We start from the raw sequence: 15,440 nt of genomic DNA, 5'->3' as shown, positions 1-15,440 counted from the left end.
ATTGGTGTATGTAAAAAAAAAAAAAAAAAAAAAAAAAAAAAACCTGTGTCATTCTTCTGCAAGGTATTCACACAATTACAGCCTGTGGCTTCAGTGAGCATTTTAAACTTAAATGTTTTCAGCTTTTGCTCTTAAATAGGACTAGATTGCACTGAGTTCTGTTGCTTTCCAACTGAAATAATTATTTTGCTCACAAACTGGCAAATCCTCCTCTGCGTTCAGATGACTCATGTACATACAGTCCTGTGGGACCTGCAACTAACACAAACAGCAAACACTAGCATGACCCTGCTAGTGTATGATATTACAGAAAATTAACACCTCCTTTTGTAGGTTATCTGATTTAACTGACCCACAAAAAGAATGAATGAACACAGGATGTGCTACAAATGATGAAATATGTAGTACTAAATATGATATTGTTTGGTCATCTACCTGCAGTGTTGGCCCACATGTTGGACAGTGTAACACAGTCAAGAAGGTGCTGTTGCACCTGGCAGTGTAACTAACTACCACAGATTTAAATATTTATCAAGTGCTGTCTTGTTGAAAGATCCTCCTTTGTGGCTACAACTTGGTTGCTCTTAGCCTAATAACATTTTCTCTGATCATCTTTTATCACACTTACATTGCAATGATTTTGAGATGTTACTTCTGAGTTGATACTATGCAAGTTTTTATGTTCAGGGTAATTGATTAAAGAACTCCGTACTGTTTTCCTGTAACAGAGTATTTTTTCTAAGGATACACATGCAGGCAATTCTTTTAGCCTTATCAAAAGAAAAACCTTTCTTTTTGCTTTCTATTTGAAGACTATGAAAGTTCTTGCTGGAGAATGAGAAAGAAACTGGGGTTCACTTCTCATGCTGTAAGGGCATTATCATGCAAAGACTTAGGCCAGAGTAAATTATCACATAATGCTAGATTTATCTCAAATCTGAATAGTCCACGTCATTTCTTGTTTCAGATGTAGCAGGTGAACAGCAGTGTGAAAATGAAGGAAATTGAGTTTGAAGCATGGATGGTTCTGGACTTCCCAGAGGCAGACAGTCCCTGTTATCAGTAAGTCACATTTATCTGTAAGAAGTTATCATTTCAACGACATGGTGATAGAATTTGGTAATGTAAGTGATCCACTGAAGTGCATGTCAACCTCTCCTGAATATCAGTATCTGTCTGTCTAGTGTCTGGCTGAAGAAAGCATCAGGGGCCCGGTGGAGAAGCAGCAGCAGGGGCCTCGCTCCACCGGCCACCAGTAGGCAGTGATGGTGCTCATGCCCAAGGTGCTGCATCTGAGATGAGGCGGCCCTTTCTGTCCAGCAGAAAGTCAGTTTGGCTGATTTCTGGATGAGAGCAGATGACAGCGTTTGCCACAGTGTTGTGAAATGGGAATGTATTGCCCAGCTGGGCTTGTATTTAGAGGGTATATACACTGCAGCCTTCATTGGTGAACCAGCCACCTGAGGGTCTAATACTGTAGTGCAACAACCAGCCAGCAGCTAGGCAAAATTAATGCCTCAGTCTGCTGCAGATGAGGCAGCCAATGCATCAAGCACAGAGTGGAACACTGAATCAGCAGTCATATCCCTGAGATGTGTCTTCAGAAAGGGTGACGTGGAGGACCAGGAGGTGGCCAAGCAGATTTCCTCAACTGACGCCCCCATGAAAAGCACCGTAGATGTTGCAGTGCCCCTAGGACGGTATACCATGAGGCCTGCTGGGGTGGGGCATCCCACCATGTCATAGCTCTAGTAGATTGTCAGTGTTCTGTCCAGCTACAGTACGTGGGGAGAGAGCCACGTAGCTTCACCCATGAGTGCCAGCACGAGACGTTTGGCAGGGAGCGGTGAATGGGTCTGCCTGTCCTGTCCCCTCCATCATGGGAGGGAATGTGCTGGAGGCTCTGGTTGAAAGGGCTGATGAGCAACTAGCAACAGCAATGACTCTGCTGCTTCCCCTGCTTCATCGTCCCTCGCGGCAACACTGGAGGGTGATGGAGGAGCTTTTGATCCAGTGCTCAGGTGGCTGAATGAAAAAGGGAGAAAAGCAATGGGAACCACTGGGTAATCAATGGGTAAACCAATAGTGAAGCCCTTTAGATGGTGTACCATGTAGCCTGCGACATAGAACATAATCATTTTTGCCTGAAATGCGCATCCGTATCCCCAGCACCACAAAAGCATATTTTTTTAATCTCATATTTAGAAATCTCCCTATCAAGTGTGTGATTGCCTGTGTGATATTTAATTTCTATTTTGACACATATAAATTTTATTTGTGTGTTTATGTGCTTGTGGGAAAGGTCTGGCGTCAAGACTTGAACGCCAGGCTAAATGGAATTAAATTCACGTGATGTTTTGGTAAAGTCAACCCAAAAATCAAATCGTATGAGTTACACATAAGCGACTATGGGATGTTCTCTTCCGGTCCTTATGGGGGCAGTGTTGCGACAAAGTGCCCTAGTTACCCACAAACAAGAATCTGTTTGGAGCGGACAGATTTCGGCTACATATCTCCGTGTCAAACAGTGGTGCTGAAGTCTTTTCTTACAGTTTTTTATTTCGCTTCGTCAGTCAACGTGATTTAAGGATTATTCAAACTTTACTGCAAATTTGTCATTGGTATTTCCTATTTAAAGGACCCAGACATGGCAGAAAATACTGGTGAGTGCTTCAGCTAGCGTTAGCTGGCTAGCTAGCCAGTGTGTCAGTCTTGCTAGCTGCAACTCCTTGAATAGCCGCTGTTTGCTGGATTTTGGTAGTTCTCCCAGAAAATAACACACCTTAATGGTGTACTTTTTAGGAAGCAGTTTCCCAGCGCTCAGCTGGGTATGTTATGCAGTGATTTTTAACCAATTTCACACCTAACAATCTGCGGGAACCTTATCAGAATGTCAGTTTGTCAGTTAACGTTAGCCTAGCTGTGATGCGTGCCGTACGGGCAGACAGTCACGCAAAACTTCATTCAAAAATAATATCTTGCTTATTGGCTGACGTAACGTTACTACATAAACACGAAGACCACACTTATTGTGAAAATCTTTGGTAAATGCGGCAGGCGTATTACCCACTGTGAGCTTCCTCCACCAAAATTACAGCATGATGGGTAAGCAGCGTGAACCAGTTTCAATGTTAAATTGTGGGATGTTAATGAAATGATGTGTTATGGAATATAAGTTATATATCTTGAATTCAATAATGGACCGTAATGATGCCACAAAGGCCTAAACCTAATAATTGGTGGTGTGCGCATGGCATTAGCGAGACCATCTTAAAATGTCATATTATTGAATGAGGTTCGGCGTGAGGTTCTGTCCGTACATGGCACCTAACTGGGCTGTCGGAAGCTGCCAATGAGCCGCAAAGAGTCCCGCATCATCACATATGTACATTGTATATATACAAGTCACTACAGCTGGACTGTTTTGGTTTGAGTAAGCGAACCGCTGTCATGTTCCGCCCTTGTCGTTTTTCAGAACAAAACGAGGCAAAGCACGACAACTCATCGTCTCCAGGAATGACAGACCAAGAGAAAGAAATGGCAGCCAGTGCATATGAAGCGTTCTCGGTAGGTAATCTCCCCCTTTAATGATTGCCATACTGAAAAAAAAAAAAAAAAAAAAAAAAAGTCTTGGCTGCTTGGCAGTAGTTTCAGTAATGTGTAGGGCTTATCTCATGTGCTTATCTTCTGGTTTCATACTAGTACCATACTTGGGTGCCGATTTGATATGTATTGCGATTCAATATAACAGTTTATTACGATTCTAGTTTTTTGAATTATCCTCTACTTTGTGAATTTAAAGTTTCATGAAACTGTGATTATCCTAAAGGTCATAATAGGTCATTTTATACAGTGATGTCAAGTTTCAAAAATGGTCTCAGAACAATGAAATGGCTTCTATGGGAGCTACCTTCATCACACATGAATGAAATTGTGCTCATTTAATCCCCAAGAATCTCAGTTTTCCAGCCAAACCCAATTTATGCCACTCCAAGACTGTTTAGGCCCCAGTCTGCACAAATACACCATTTTACAACAGTCCAGACCACATTTGGACTGCATGGTTTGTGGCCCAAACTGCATGGGATTAGCATAAGGTGGGCATGTCTGCAAAGGGGAGGGCCGTGGCTGCCCAGAGAACCCATTTTCATTCTGATATCTTGAGGTCAGAGATCAAGGTACCCTCTTGAAAATGCCAATTTTCCCTTGCCAAAATTTAGCCTAACTTTGGAGCAATATATAGTTCCCATGATGCCAATATCTTTACTTTAAATCAATTCTGTAATAATAATAAAAAAAAAGATTAAAAATTTGTTAAAAAGAATCATGATACTTAAGTGAATCAGTTTTTCCCAACCCCCAGTAATGTGTCTTAAAACTACCCAGACATTACAGAGGCTACTGGCACCATTGTGTTATTTTATTGCTTTTATGGAGACCATATCACCCCAGACTCTACTTAAAATGTGGCACTTCAATGTTGCATGGCTTATGATACAGGTGCACACCCTTATAAATAAGTCTGATAATTTCTGAATCCTAATGGTGAACCGAACACTTATTTCAGTGAAATTTCTACTTTTAGAAAGCTTTTTGTGGTATATGTTGTGGAAGATGATAGCAAGTGTAATGAGTGCTGGTTGTGTGCAAGGTCTTATGCCATGTCTTGCAGAATGTGTGTGTTCACCAGTCAGTAACCGCATTAAATTGCCATATTACTGGATGGTGTAGGATGCGGTGTTCTTTCCATACAAGAAATACTGGCACTTATTAGGGCTACCTGGGAGCCAACTGTATTTCCTTAGGTGTAGGTTTAACTCTCATACAGTAAATACTCAGATATCACTTAGTGTGCTGGATATGCCACTGACAAGACCATGTCCATGCTGCATTAGCTGACTTCTGTTCTTCACAGGCTGGGAAGTATGACGAGTCTCTCAAACACCTTGAGACCCTACAAGAGCTCAACAAAGAGGACTACAAGATTGCAATGAATAAAGCCATTGCTGAATTTTACAAAAGTGGTCAAACTACCACAGGGACCTTGAAGCACACCCTAATGGCGATGAAAAACCAGGTAACAATTGACAAATGGGTTATATTTTTCACATGTTCTTCTGCTCATGTCTGACATGTTTCCAGTTCCATGATTGTTTATGCATTTTTATACAAACACTGCAGCATTTACTACCTCACAGGTACTTTTTTTTTAACAGATAAAACTAAATCAACCATCACATATTTTAATCCTTGCAGGTTCACACATCAGTGGAGGACATTGATGGTTTGGATGATGTTGAAAATAGTTTGCTGTACTACAATCAAGCAATCATTCACTATCATATGCGGCAGTACTCTGAGGCGATCTCAATAGGAGAGAAACTCTACCAGTTTCTTGAACCGTTTGGTATGTTTTTGTTTCCATGAGAATGTTTGATATAAGACATAAATTAACATAATTATCAGTAGGTCTGGGCAATACATGGATGCTGTATGAATGTAGTGATATGAAAGTAGCTATCGTCTGGAATTTCGGGTATTGTGATATGGCAGAAATGTTGTCTTTTTCCATTTTTAAAGTCTGGATTACAGTAAAGGGATACACTTTTCTGAATTTATTTGGTCATTATATCCATGTAATGATTGTTTTTCAAAAATCTCTAGTGTGTACATATCTTATGAAAACACCGTTAGACATCCCTACACTATTGTTACATTATTGGTAGCAAGAAATTCAGTCAGAGATCTTGGTTTTATCTGTATTACCCAGTCCTAATTATCAACAGCAGCATGCTCTGTTAGATCACACAACAAATAAGCTTTACTTAAAGGTGCTACGTGTAACATTTTAACATAAATAAATCATTACTACATTATTGAAAATATAATAAACAAATGAAACCATCACAGAGAAGACTGCTAGCCTCTGTAGGCCTCTACAAGTGCACTTTACATTGTTTTCCACTAGGTGGCATGTTGTGTTAAATAGAGGCTACCAGTCATCTGGACCACATTTGTTTACAGTAATTACACCATTGTAATAAAACTGACAATGCCATATTGATTTTGAGAAACGTACATGTGTACACATAGCACCTTTAATCTACCACCCAACAGTTTGGCATTGCTTGATTGTTTTATTTGTCCTAGAAGAAAAGTTCGCTCAGGCGGTGTGCTTCCTGCTGGTGGACCTCTACCTGCTCACCTTCCAGCCAGAGAAGGCCCTCCATCTCCTCGCTGTGCTGGACAAACTCTCAGTACAAGGAAACAACAAGAATGGGAAAGGAGAGGTATTGCACTTGAGAGAATTGGCATTAATCTGTGTTGCCCTCTGAGTCAGCTGTAGTGCATGTGTCACTGATGTTGATGTTGTCTGTCCAGGGTTTAAGTCAAAGAGGATGCAGCTACTACATTCACAGGGCCCCCGTAGTAGAGGCTTCAGACCTTATTCAGCATAAGCTCAGCAAGCTTTGTCAACAGGTTACCAGTGCACAAAATGTCTTATCAGATTGGTTATGTGGCCCAGAGTAGTGAGAGCAGGCTGCTCCTAACTTTGCTCTTAAACAATTCAGTGTTAGAAAGGGGATATTGACAACAGTCAGAAAAACTATTACACTTCAATCAACAAAGTATCTAAAAATATTTTGTTTTTCATTGTAGTGATATCTGTATCTCAGGCTGACTGAAGAGTGGAAATGACTAAAACATGCATTTTTTCAAAGCATACTGATTCAGCTTACTATTTATTGTTTTTGTTTTTTTTTAAATTCCAGAACAACAATTCAAACAAAGATGGGGCAAACCAGAAAGCAGAGCTCATGGCCATGATTGAGGCAGCCAAATCAAAGATGCACCAGGTCAGAGTTTTACTCATACACTATTCATTTTTCTTTATTATTCCCACCTTTGACTCATGACTATTGTTCGCTTTTACAGTACAAAGTGAGAGCCTACATTCAGATGAAATCATCCAAGGCATGTAAAAGGGAGATCAAATCAGTGATGAACACAGCAGGGAATGTGAGTCTAATATTTGAATGCCATTCTCATCTTCATCTCTCACCACATGAAATATTTGGAGATCAGAGGCAGTGTGAAGAGGACAGGATGTGTTTCAAAAGCTTTTATTTGGAGCTGCTGATGTGTCTAATCTTTCTGACCTGCATGTGCTGTCTCTCCTTCACCAGTCTGCACCTTCACTCTTCCTTAAGAGCAACTTTGAGTACCTGAGAGGAAACTACCGGAAAGCAGTGAAGCTGCTTAACAGCTCTAACATTGCAGAGCACCCGGGGGCTCTAAAGACAGGTGACAGTTGTGTCTAAAGCTAGATGGGTTTTCTCTCATAAGTCTGGGATTAAGTGGTAGAGGTGCATTGATACCAGTTTGTCAGAACTGACAGGACTACCGACCCAAGTGCTGCTCTGTGTACAGTCATTCATGTGGCATAGTATTTCAAGAACAAGTGCATATATTGCTCTTATTGTAAGGATAAAGTAAATGCAGCTTTGCTCTAGGCTGTTTATTCTTAAGGAAGTTAATCTGTTAAGTTTATCTTGCCTTGCTTGTTTGGTTTTCTTTTTGGATTGATCAAAGTATTGAATTGGGACTGTGAAAATACATGGATCAAAATGGAGACAAACAGTTGATTTGGATTTATTCATTCAATCTAATTATGCATTTACCATTGCAACCCATGCAGATAGGTTTGTGATATCTGGACACATAAATCCAATGACATCAGCTGCAAATAACAGTGCGGACAGCCTGTCTTAAAGACCAGATTTGAGAAACAAATCTGATTTGCCTGTAGTCTGAACAAGGTGTCAGTGTACCTCGACTAAATATCAATCCCAGTGCACTATTCACAAAGTTTCATTTTTCTTATTCAGAATTAGCTTTAACAGTGGCATTTGATCAATTTCACAAATGCAAGCTGATGGATTGTGCATGTTTCATGAATTGTCTTATTCAGGTGAATGTGTGCGATGTATGTTCTGGAACAATCTGGGCTGCATACACTTTGCAATGGGGAAACATAATCTAGGCATTTTCTACTTCAAGAAGGCCCTGCAAGAAAATGACCACACGTGTGCACAGCTGGGAGACGGCAGCAATGGGCAATGTGAGTCAAACATAGCGCTGCTGCTTGGCTGAAAAGCTTGAGCTTTAAATGAAATTTTCCTTAAAATTGTGAACGCACTTTTTCCTGTTTTGACATTCTAATCAGCTGTAATGTTGTTTTCCCTTTATCCAGCTAAGAAGTTTGCAGGTATCCCCATGTGTGCCCTGCTAGCTAACAAGCGCTATGAGCTGCTATATAACTGTGGAATTCAGCTGCTGCACATTGGCAGGCCTCTGGCAGCCTTCGAGTGTCTGATGGAGGCAGTGCAAGTTTACCACTCCAATCCTCGGCTGTGGTTACGGCTGGCAGAATGCTGCATAGCTGCAAACAAAGGGGTATGGATTGCCTGACATCCTGATTTAGTGTTATGCTTTCATTGTTCAGTGTGATGTTGGTATCCCACATGTGGTTTAGAATTACATCGTATGGGATTTCCCCTTCTAATCTGAGAATCCTGCTCTATCTGAGGTTTCACACAACCCGCTGCTTCTGAAAAGACCAGTGTTTTGATTGTGAGTGTAACTGTCAGAAAGCAATGTATGACCCTCACTATATCACCTACAGTTTGGAAAAAGTGGCTCTTTTGTTGAGTCTGTGTAAGAGTAAGGATTTGTACGAATGTATGTTAACATTAAAAAAAAAAAAAAAAGAAGAAGAGAAAAAAAATCTAGAAACCAGACAAACCATCTCTTTGAGAATGCACATCAAATTTAACTTCATGTCACTGCACTTGTAATGATTCTGAATCAGTGAATGCATACAGAAAATCATCCTATGTTTTCTGACATGTACCTTTTCTGTCTTTTCATTTTATGATTTCAGGGCTCGGAGCAGGAGAGTAAAGGTTTACCTTGTAAAAAGGGCATAGTTCAGTCTGTTGTGGGTCAGGGTTACCATCGCAAGATTGTCTTGGCATCACAGTCGACCCAGAACACTATTTACAGGTCAGTGTTGACTCCCACAAGGTTATTCTATATCCACTAAACTTAATTTTGACATGCATAGACCAGGATGCCAATAACATTGTACAAGTTATATGACCTTAACTGCATTTCCATAAAACATACACATTCATTACAGTAGAATATGTAATGCTTGGGAAAAATCAGGCAAGGTGTTAACTGTAGTTGGTGAAACACGCTAACATGCAAAAGGTCATAGGTTTGATTTGAAGTCTGAGGATTAAATTCTATTTACATGTCCTGATTTTATTCGGCAAATGTGTTTGCATCCCATATTTCATTTCATGTTATTGAATAAAAAGTTTAACCACCACAAGCATACAATCTGTTCCCAATCAAAATATTACATTAGAATTAGTTTGGCAGATTGTTATTTTTGTTTTGCTTGTTTTTATTGAGGCCTAACATAGTTGAAATGTTAAATCAATTCAGCTGGAAGGCTTCCTATAGACAGCCAGTGTGGGTTTATCAATAATACAATATACATACATCATACTAGGAAGGTGATATCTGATTTTAAATTTAAAGAAAAAAAAAAGAGAGAGAGAATATCAGTTTGGTATATCAGTCAAATCCTGTTGATGCAGGTTTTTTCTTGTTGACTGTTTAGTGCAATAACAGTTTTCAATGTGTGTCGTGTATGCACAGTGAAGGCCAGTCAGCAGCTATCCCAGTAGCCAGTATGGAGTTTGCAGCGATCTGCTTGAGGAATGCTCTGCTCCTCCTTCCTGAACACCAGCAGCAGGAGACCAAGGCCGAGAACGGCTCCAAGAGCTCCAGCCAATCAGGAAGCACAGAGAGCGGCAGCGAAAACAGCGATGCCTGCAGGTCGGACACATACACCTGATGTTCTTCCCAATCAGGAAATGAATAGAGAATACAGATAGAAGAGATAACTTTGGAGCCAGAGAGCTTAGATCACATTCAAATAAATTGTGTCTTTGCCACAATGTAGCACCATGGGACTGAATGGAGCATGCTCAGCAGGTCTCAGACAGTTGGATGCCTCTGTGGTAATGAATGTTCATTTTGTGTTTTCTAGTGGGAAGGGTCAGGAGGCAGATAAGTTCCTGTCTGCAGCCCCATCGTCTCCTCTTAGAAAACAAGAGGTAGAGAACCTCAGGTAATAGAGCATTTAAAATTTTCTCTTCTCTTTTCTCCTCCTTTTCCATCAAGAATTAATTTTCTTTTTTTAGAAAAGGAAATAATTCCATGTATTTATCTTACTTCCTAATGTAGTTAGAGAAATGGCAGCATTGTTGACAGGCATGCTGATAATACGGTGTTAATGTTGACCAAAACTTGTTGCTTTACTCACAGTCTCCTCTTTGATTAAAATAACCTTTGCAATGAAACCAGTGTCCTATGCAGGAGTTTCTTCTTCACTTTTCTGGTTAGTACAGTGGTCCCTTGTTAATCGCGGGAGTTACGTTCTAAAAATAACCCGCAATAGGCGAAATCCGCGAAGTAGTCAGCTTTATTTTTTACAATTATTATAGATGTTTTAAGGCTGTAAAACCCCTCACTACACACTTTATACACTTTTCTCAGACAGGCATTAACATCTTCTCACTTTTCTCTCTTGTTTAAACACTCTCAAAGTTCAAACCTTCGTAGAAAAATAAGGATGCAGAACACAATGCGCTGTAAAAAAAAAAAAAAAAAATTCAAAATTGCACTAAAAAAATCCGCGAAACTGCGAAGCCGCGAAAGGTGAACCGCGTGGGAAACTGTATTTGCCTCAGCTGAGGATGTAAAGGTGTGTTTGTCTGTAGGTGCTCCATCTTGGCCTGTAGTGCCTATGTGGCATTGGCATTGGGAGACAACCTCATGGCTCTAAACCATGCAGAGAAACTCCTCCATCAAACCAAGGTCTCTGGATCCCTCAAGTAAGTGCTGTCTGCTTTCCAGTCATAGCAGCAGTTTGCAACTCAAACAATGGTGTAATGTGGACTTCCTCTTGACACATCTTTTTTAATAGTCTCCATTTGCTCATTTATATTCTCTTCTGCTGAATTATTTTATGTTACTACAATAATCCACATGGATCAGGGAACCTTTCTCTAAACTAATTCAAAGAGGTTATCACAGTGTTCTCTCTTCTCTGTTTGGTGTGTTTCCAGGTTCCTGGGTCACCTTTATGCTGCAGAGGCGCTCATCTCTCTGGACAGGATCTCTGACGCAATTGCTCATCTCAATCCTGAGAATGTCACTGACGTTTCACTGGGGGTGTTGACCAGCGAGCAGGACCAAGGTTAGGCACTTTTTTTCTTTTGGGTTGTTTTCCTAAAGGAGAGAGACTTTGCTACTTTTAGTAAAAGGAAATAGTTTTGAACCTGTCCTCTGTGTACTGGCAGGTGTTTTTTCATTCACTACCCTAAGGAATTTTGTAATTCTCTTCATTTGTAACTTTACTCCTTTTATCAGTATGCCTTCTTTATTCTGTACTTACATAACTATACAAAGTGATTTGAAGAAAAAAGAGAGATCTGCACACTGAATAGGTTGCTCCCAGTTCTTTAACGTTTCAGTCTCCAAGAAATCTTCATAAGTGTTACTGTTGCCTGAAGAGGATCTCGAGATCAAAATGTGTTCGTCTTGACCTTAAATTATTGGGAGCCACCTATACAGTGTATGGGTCTCCCTCTTTGATAAGTTTTTTTGTCATGAACTCTAGTGTTACACACTTCATCTTTTGGTCACACACACATTCTTATTTTTGTGTGTTTTTTTCTTCCCAGGATCAGACAAAGGGGATGAGCCTGTCGAGTCCTGTGAGTGTGCCTTTAGAAAACTTAATGCAAAATAGAAAACAAATCACCAGAGCAAGTGGAGATGTGAAACCGTTTCCGTAGTAGAACATGTACAGTGAAAATGATCTATAACATAGCAACGTTTGAATGATTTTACTCTTAAGTGTGTAGTCACTGTCAAAAATGGTCAGCATTTCATCATCACTGTTTCTCTCAGTGATTTATTTATTTAATGTGTGCATGTTTGCAGCAGGGAAGCAGACCCCCCTGTGTTACCCCAGCAGTGTAACGTCAGCTCGGGCTATGATGCTGTTCAACCTGGGCAGCGCCTACTGCTTGAGAAGCGAGTATGAGAAGGCCCGCAAATGCCTGCATCAGGTAACTACATACATCTGCAGGTCTTGAGAAAATTATGTTATTTAAATAATTTACTTATTGAGCTAATTATGTAGAGTTCAGGCTTGCTGTGCAAGGACAATACACATTCCAGTACACACCACTCAGTGTGAGTTTGTGTGCTCTCTGCCCTCAGGCTGCATCTATGGTGAACACGAAGGAAATTCCTCCTGAAGCCATTCTGCTTGGAGTCTATTTAGAACTGCAGAATGGTGAGACCTCACTCGTATCTATAAATTCTCTGTTTATCAACCCATTATTGCAACGAAGGAATTTCATGTGGACTGGTTTTGCACAGGTGTCAGGTGAAATATGAATTGGCTGTTGAATGCAAATAAAGCAAAACTGAGCTTTGGTTCTTTGGGTGTTAGGAGTCCATATGGTGGTGAAATATCCTCATATAGTTGCTCCATTATTTTTATAAAGTTGCATTAACTTGAGTTTCTCTTTCAAATGTGTTTTTGGGGAAAAGAATTGTACTGATCAGTCTAGAACAAAACTACAAAACAAAAACAAACATGGAATCAATAGCCACTAAAACAAAGTGCAGATGTGGGTTCAGAAGACTGTAGCCTTGTCCTTATACACACACACACACACACACACACACACACACACACACACTGCTCTTGTGTACACACAGTTTTGTGTGCAGTCATGTTCAGTTGAATGTAAATAAATTCTGCCACTTTGCAAGTAATTCTGGTACTGTGATTTTCCTTCATATCCTTTATACTTTTTTGCCAGTATGGAAGTAAAATAGATCTTATATTACATTCAGAATGATCTGAAAGTTTGATATTCAACATGTTGAACCCTGCAAAAACCCTGCTCTCCATTCACTGCCATAACACAGCAAAATCCCTCCCAAAATAACACTTTTCATACCTAAAGGAATGTGAATAAAGCAGATTATGGTCATGGTCATAAACAGGTCCTGCTGCCCATTTTTGTGTAACTACAATTATTTAATTCAAGTACTATTAGTTTCTTCATGGCACAAGGTCACTATGCAGTTTTGTGCAAATGCTACATGGTTTAATTTCCCCCCGGAAATGGGTACCGGGATTTGTTGTTTTTTTTATGTTGCCATAATCTGCTTTGGTTGCTTTCATCTGTGTGCTAAAAGTTTCACTTTGGGGCCTGCTTCGCTGCACTAGGGAAGTGAATGGATAGAATACAGAAATACAGAATTCTAGATAAGTACCCGAGGGAGCACGGAGCAGCTAATGAGGATATTTAACCACTTTTGCTTTATTTTCATTCTGCACTCTTAAATGAATAAAATTCTGGAGGACTCACTGAATCCTCTTTATTTTTGGCTCAAAACTGGGCAAAGTTGAAGACACTGAATATTGGCCCTCAGCCGCTTCATAATTTCTTTTGCTAATTTAGCATCTTGAGTAAACAGTTGGGACCTCCTCCAATCTCATGAAGCAATTCCTGACCTGTCTGCCCTCCAACCAGGAAACACACAGCTGGCCCTGCAGATCATCAAACGGAACCAGCTCCTCCCCACATCGGTCCAGACGGCTTCGCCTGACTCGCGGAAGAAACCCGTCCAGTCCTTCCAGTCTGTGCAGCCCATCCAGCCCATCCAGATGCCCTCATCTTTCACACAAGTGCAGCGCAAATGAGCCTCTAAACCCTTAACACCCCCCCACCCGCTATCCACAACAAACAACACACACACACACACACACACACACCCCTGTGGACCCACCATGTTATTTATAATGCTGCTTCACTGCAGCATCGACAGCCATATGAAATGCAGAGATCTGGTGTGGAGAGAGAGGATGATGATTGTCACGCTGACTCCTCGCACCGCAGAACAGTCTGAGGAGACAAAAGGTTTTCACCACCAGCAATGTCCATCGACTGAGCAGAACTGGGATCACTCTGCTCTGAGTTTTTACCTTCTATTTGTTGACCGAGGCATCTGTCAGTGATGTGCGTTGTCTGAATCTGCTCTGTGGGAAGTGACATATGGAAAATAAATTTTATTTACAATATAAAACACAGCTTACTGGAAGTCTTATTTCCTGTCAGGCATCCTGTGGAAGTCTTTACTTTTTTAGTGCTGGATGCAATGTTTGAGGGGCAGGGGCAAAAAAATAAATAAAATGGGCACTTACTGCACAACGGGCAGTGTGTTCTAACTGTATAACAAAAGAACAGCACCACCAGTAGCTGTCTTGCCTTGAATGGAATTAACTCATCTCAACATCACACAAGCAAGATGCATTGTTCCTCAGTTTAAAAGCATAGTTTAGTTTTTTTTGTTTGTTTGTTTTTTTTAATTCCAGTTATAAAACCCAAATATAAAAAGTCAGCAGTGCCTTTAAATGTTGAAGGCACTTTTTTTTTTTAATGTGTATTCTTGACAATGTTACTGATACATACAGTATGCACTAGACTCCTAGTGATAATCTAAACTAAGGCTCTGCAAGGCCACTACAGTGAGAGGACGTCCAGCCACACATCCTGTATCTTTCTCTCCAGCCTTCCTGCTGCAGTTTTGGAGCCGTCCTGTCAAACACAAGCTGCGTCTGGATGCATTTTTCTTTTTGAATCTGTTGTAGTTTTCTCCCTCCTTGGTCTTCTGTAACCACAGTACAGCTACACTTAAATTAAGTGAAAAAGCAATTCACACCAAACTTCAAGGTCCTATAGGCTTTATGTTCAAATTACTCTAAAATAATTCCCTTTGGGAGGGATTTTTACTTTTCTGCTTGATTTCCAAATTGATGTGATAAAATGTGATAGAGCTATCTATGAAAGCACTAGCAGTGTTTATTATTTATTTATTGCATAAGGGGCACCTTAGAGGGCATTTGAGGGCAGACAAAAATGACAAAAATAGCAAATAATAAAACTGATATAGCCTACAAGATGAGGTCAAGGTAGTTGACCTTAGGTTTGGCAGCTCCTAGTCTTTTTCTGTCTTAAAAACCACTAGAAATGGCCAGAAACATGGGCAAAATGTAAGCATGAATACATCAAAGTACTTGCTGGTAAACACATTTCTGAGCGGAAATGTGATTCTTAGATTACTGGAACTTGATGAGATTTTAGGTAAATATTGCAGGACTTTACAGTATGGACAAACTTTAGAGCGCACATGGTCTGTTTCACCTGAGCAACTGTTGCTCAGAGACAATGATCATGAATTAACAAGATGTTAATATCTTTAAGTGTTGCTTC

General features: G+C 40.3%; 1 protein-coding gene across 3 annotated transcripts; it reads left to right on the top strand.

Annotated features, from left to right (window-relative positions):
* The first annotated feature begins 2,449 nt into the window (after nt 1-2,449).
* Nucleotides 2,450-14,253, top strand: cnot10 (CCR4-NOT transcription complex, subunit 10). 3 transcript variants are annotated; one of them, XM_030072648.1, is made up of 19 exons: nt 2,450-2,663; nt 3,476-3,567; nt 4,916-5,077; nt 5,257-5,407; nt 6,151-6,290; nt 6,774-6,857; nt 6,937-7,020; nt 7,188-7,305; nt 7,973-8,122; nt 8,255-8,457; nt 8,945-9,066; nt 9,733-9,912; nt 10,127-10,207; nt 10,860-10,973; nt 11,208-11,338; nt 11,826-11,858; nt 12,091-12,215; nt 12,370-12,445; nt 13,701-14,253. In XM_030072648.1, exons 1-19 carry the CDS (start codon nt 2,648-2,650, stop codon nt 13,868-13,870), a joined length of 2,232 nt encoding a protein of 743 aa, XP_029928508.1. In that variant the 5' UTR covers nt 2,450-2,647; the 3' UTR covers nt 13,871-14,253. The 3 variants fall into 3 exon arrangements, with proteins under 3 accessions (XP_029928508.1, XP_029928507.1, XP_029928506.1); XM_030072647.1 differs by having other exon boundaries at nt 2,451-2,663; nt 6,154-6,290; nt 12,088-12,215; nt 13,701-13,870; XM_030072646.1 differs by having other exon boundaries at nt 2,648-2,663; nt 12,088-12,215.
* Nucleotides 14,254-15,440: the final 1,187 nt, after the last annotated feature.

The sequence above is a fragment of the Myripristis murdjan genome, chromosome 16 (assembly GCF_902150065.1).
Source record: "Myripristis murdjan chromosome 16, fMyrMur1.1, whole genome shotgun sequence".
In the NCBI taxonomy this organism is placed as follows: Eukaryota; Metazoa; Chordata; class Actinopteri; order Holocentriformes; family Holocentridae; genus Myripristis; species Myripristis murdjan.
This window is presented reverse-complemented; position numbering and strand designations above follow the sequence as displayed.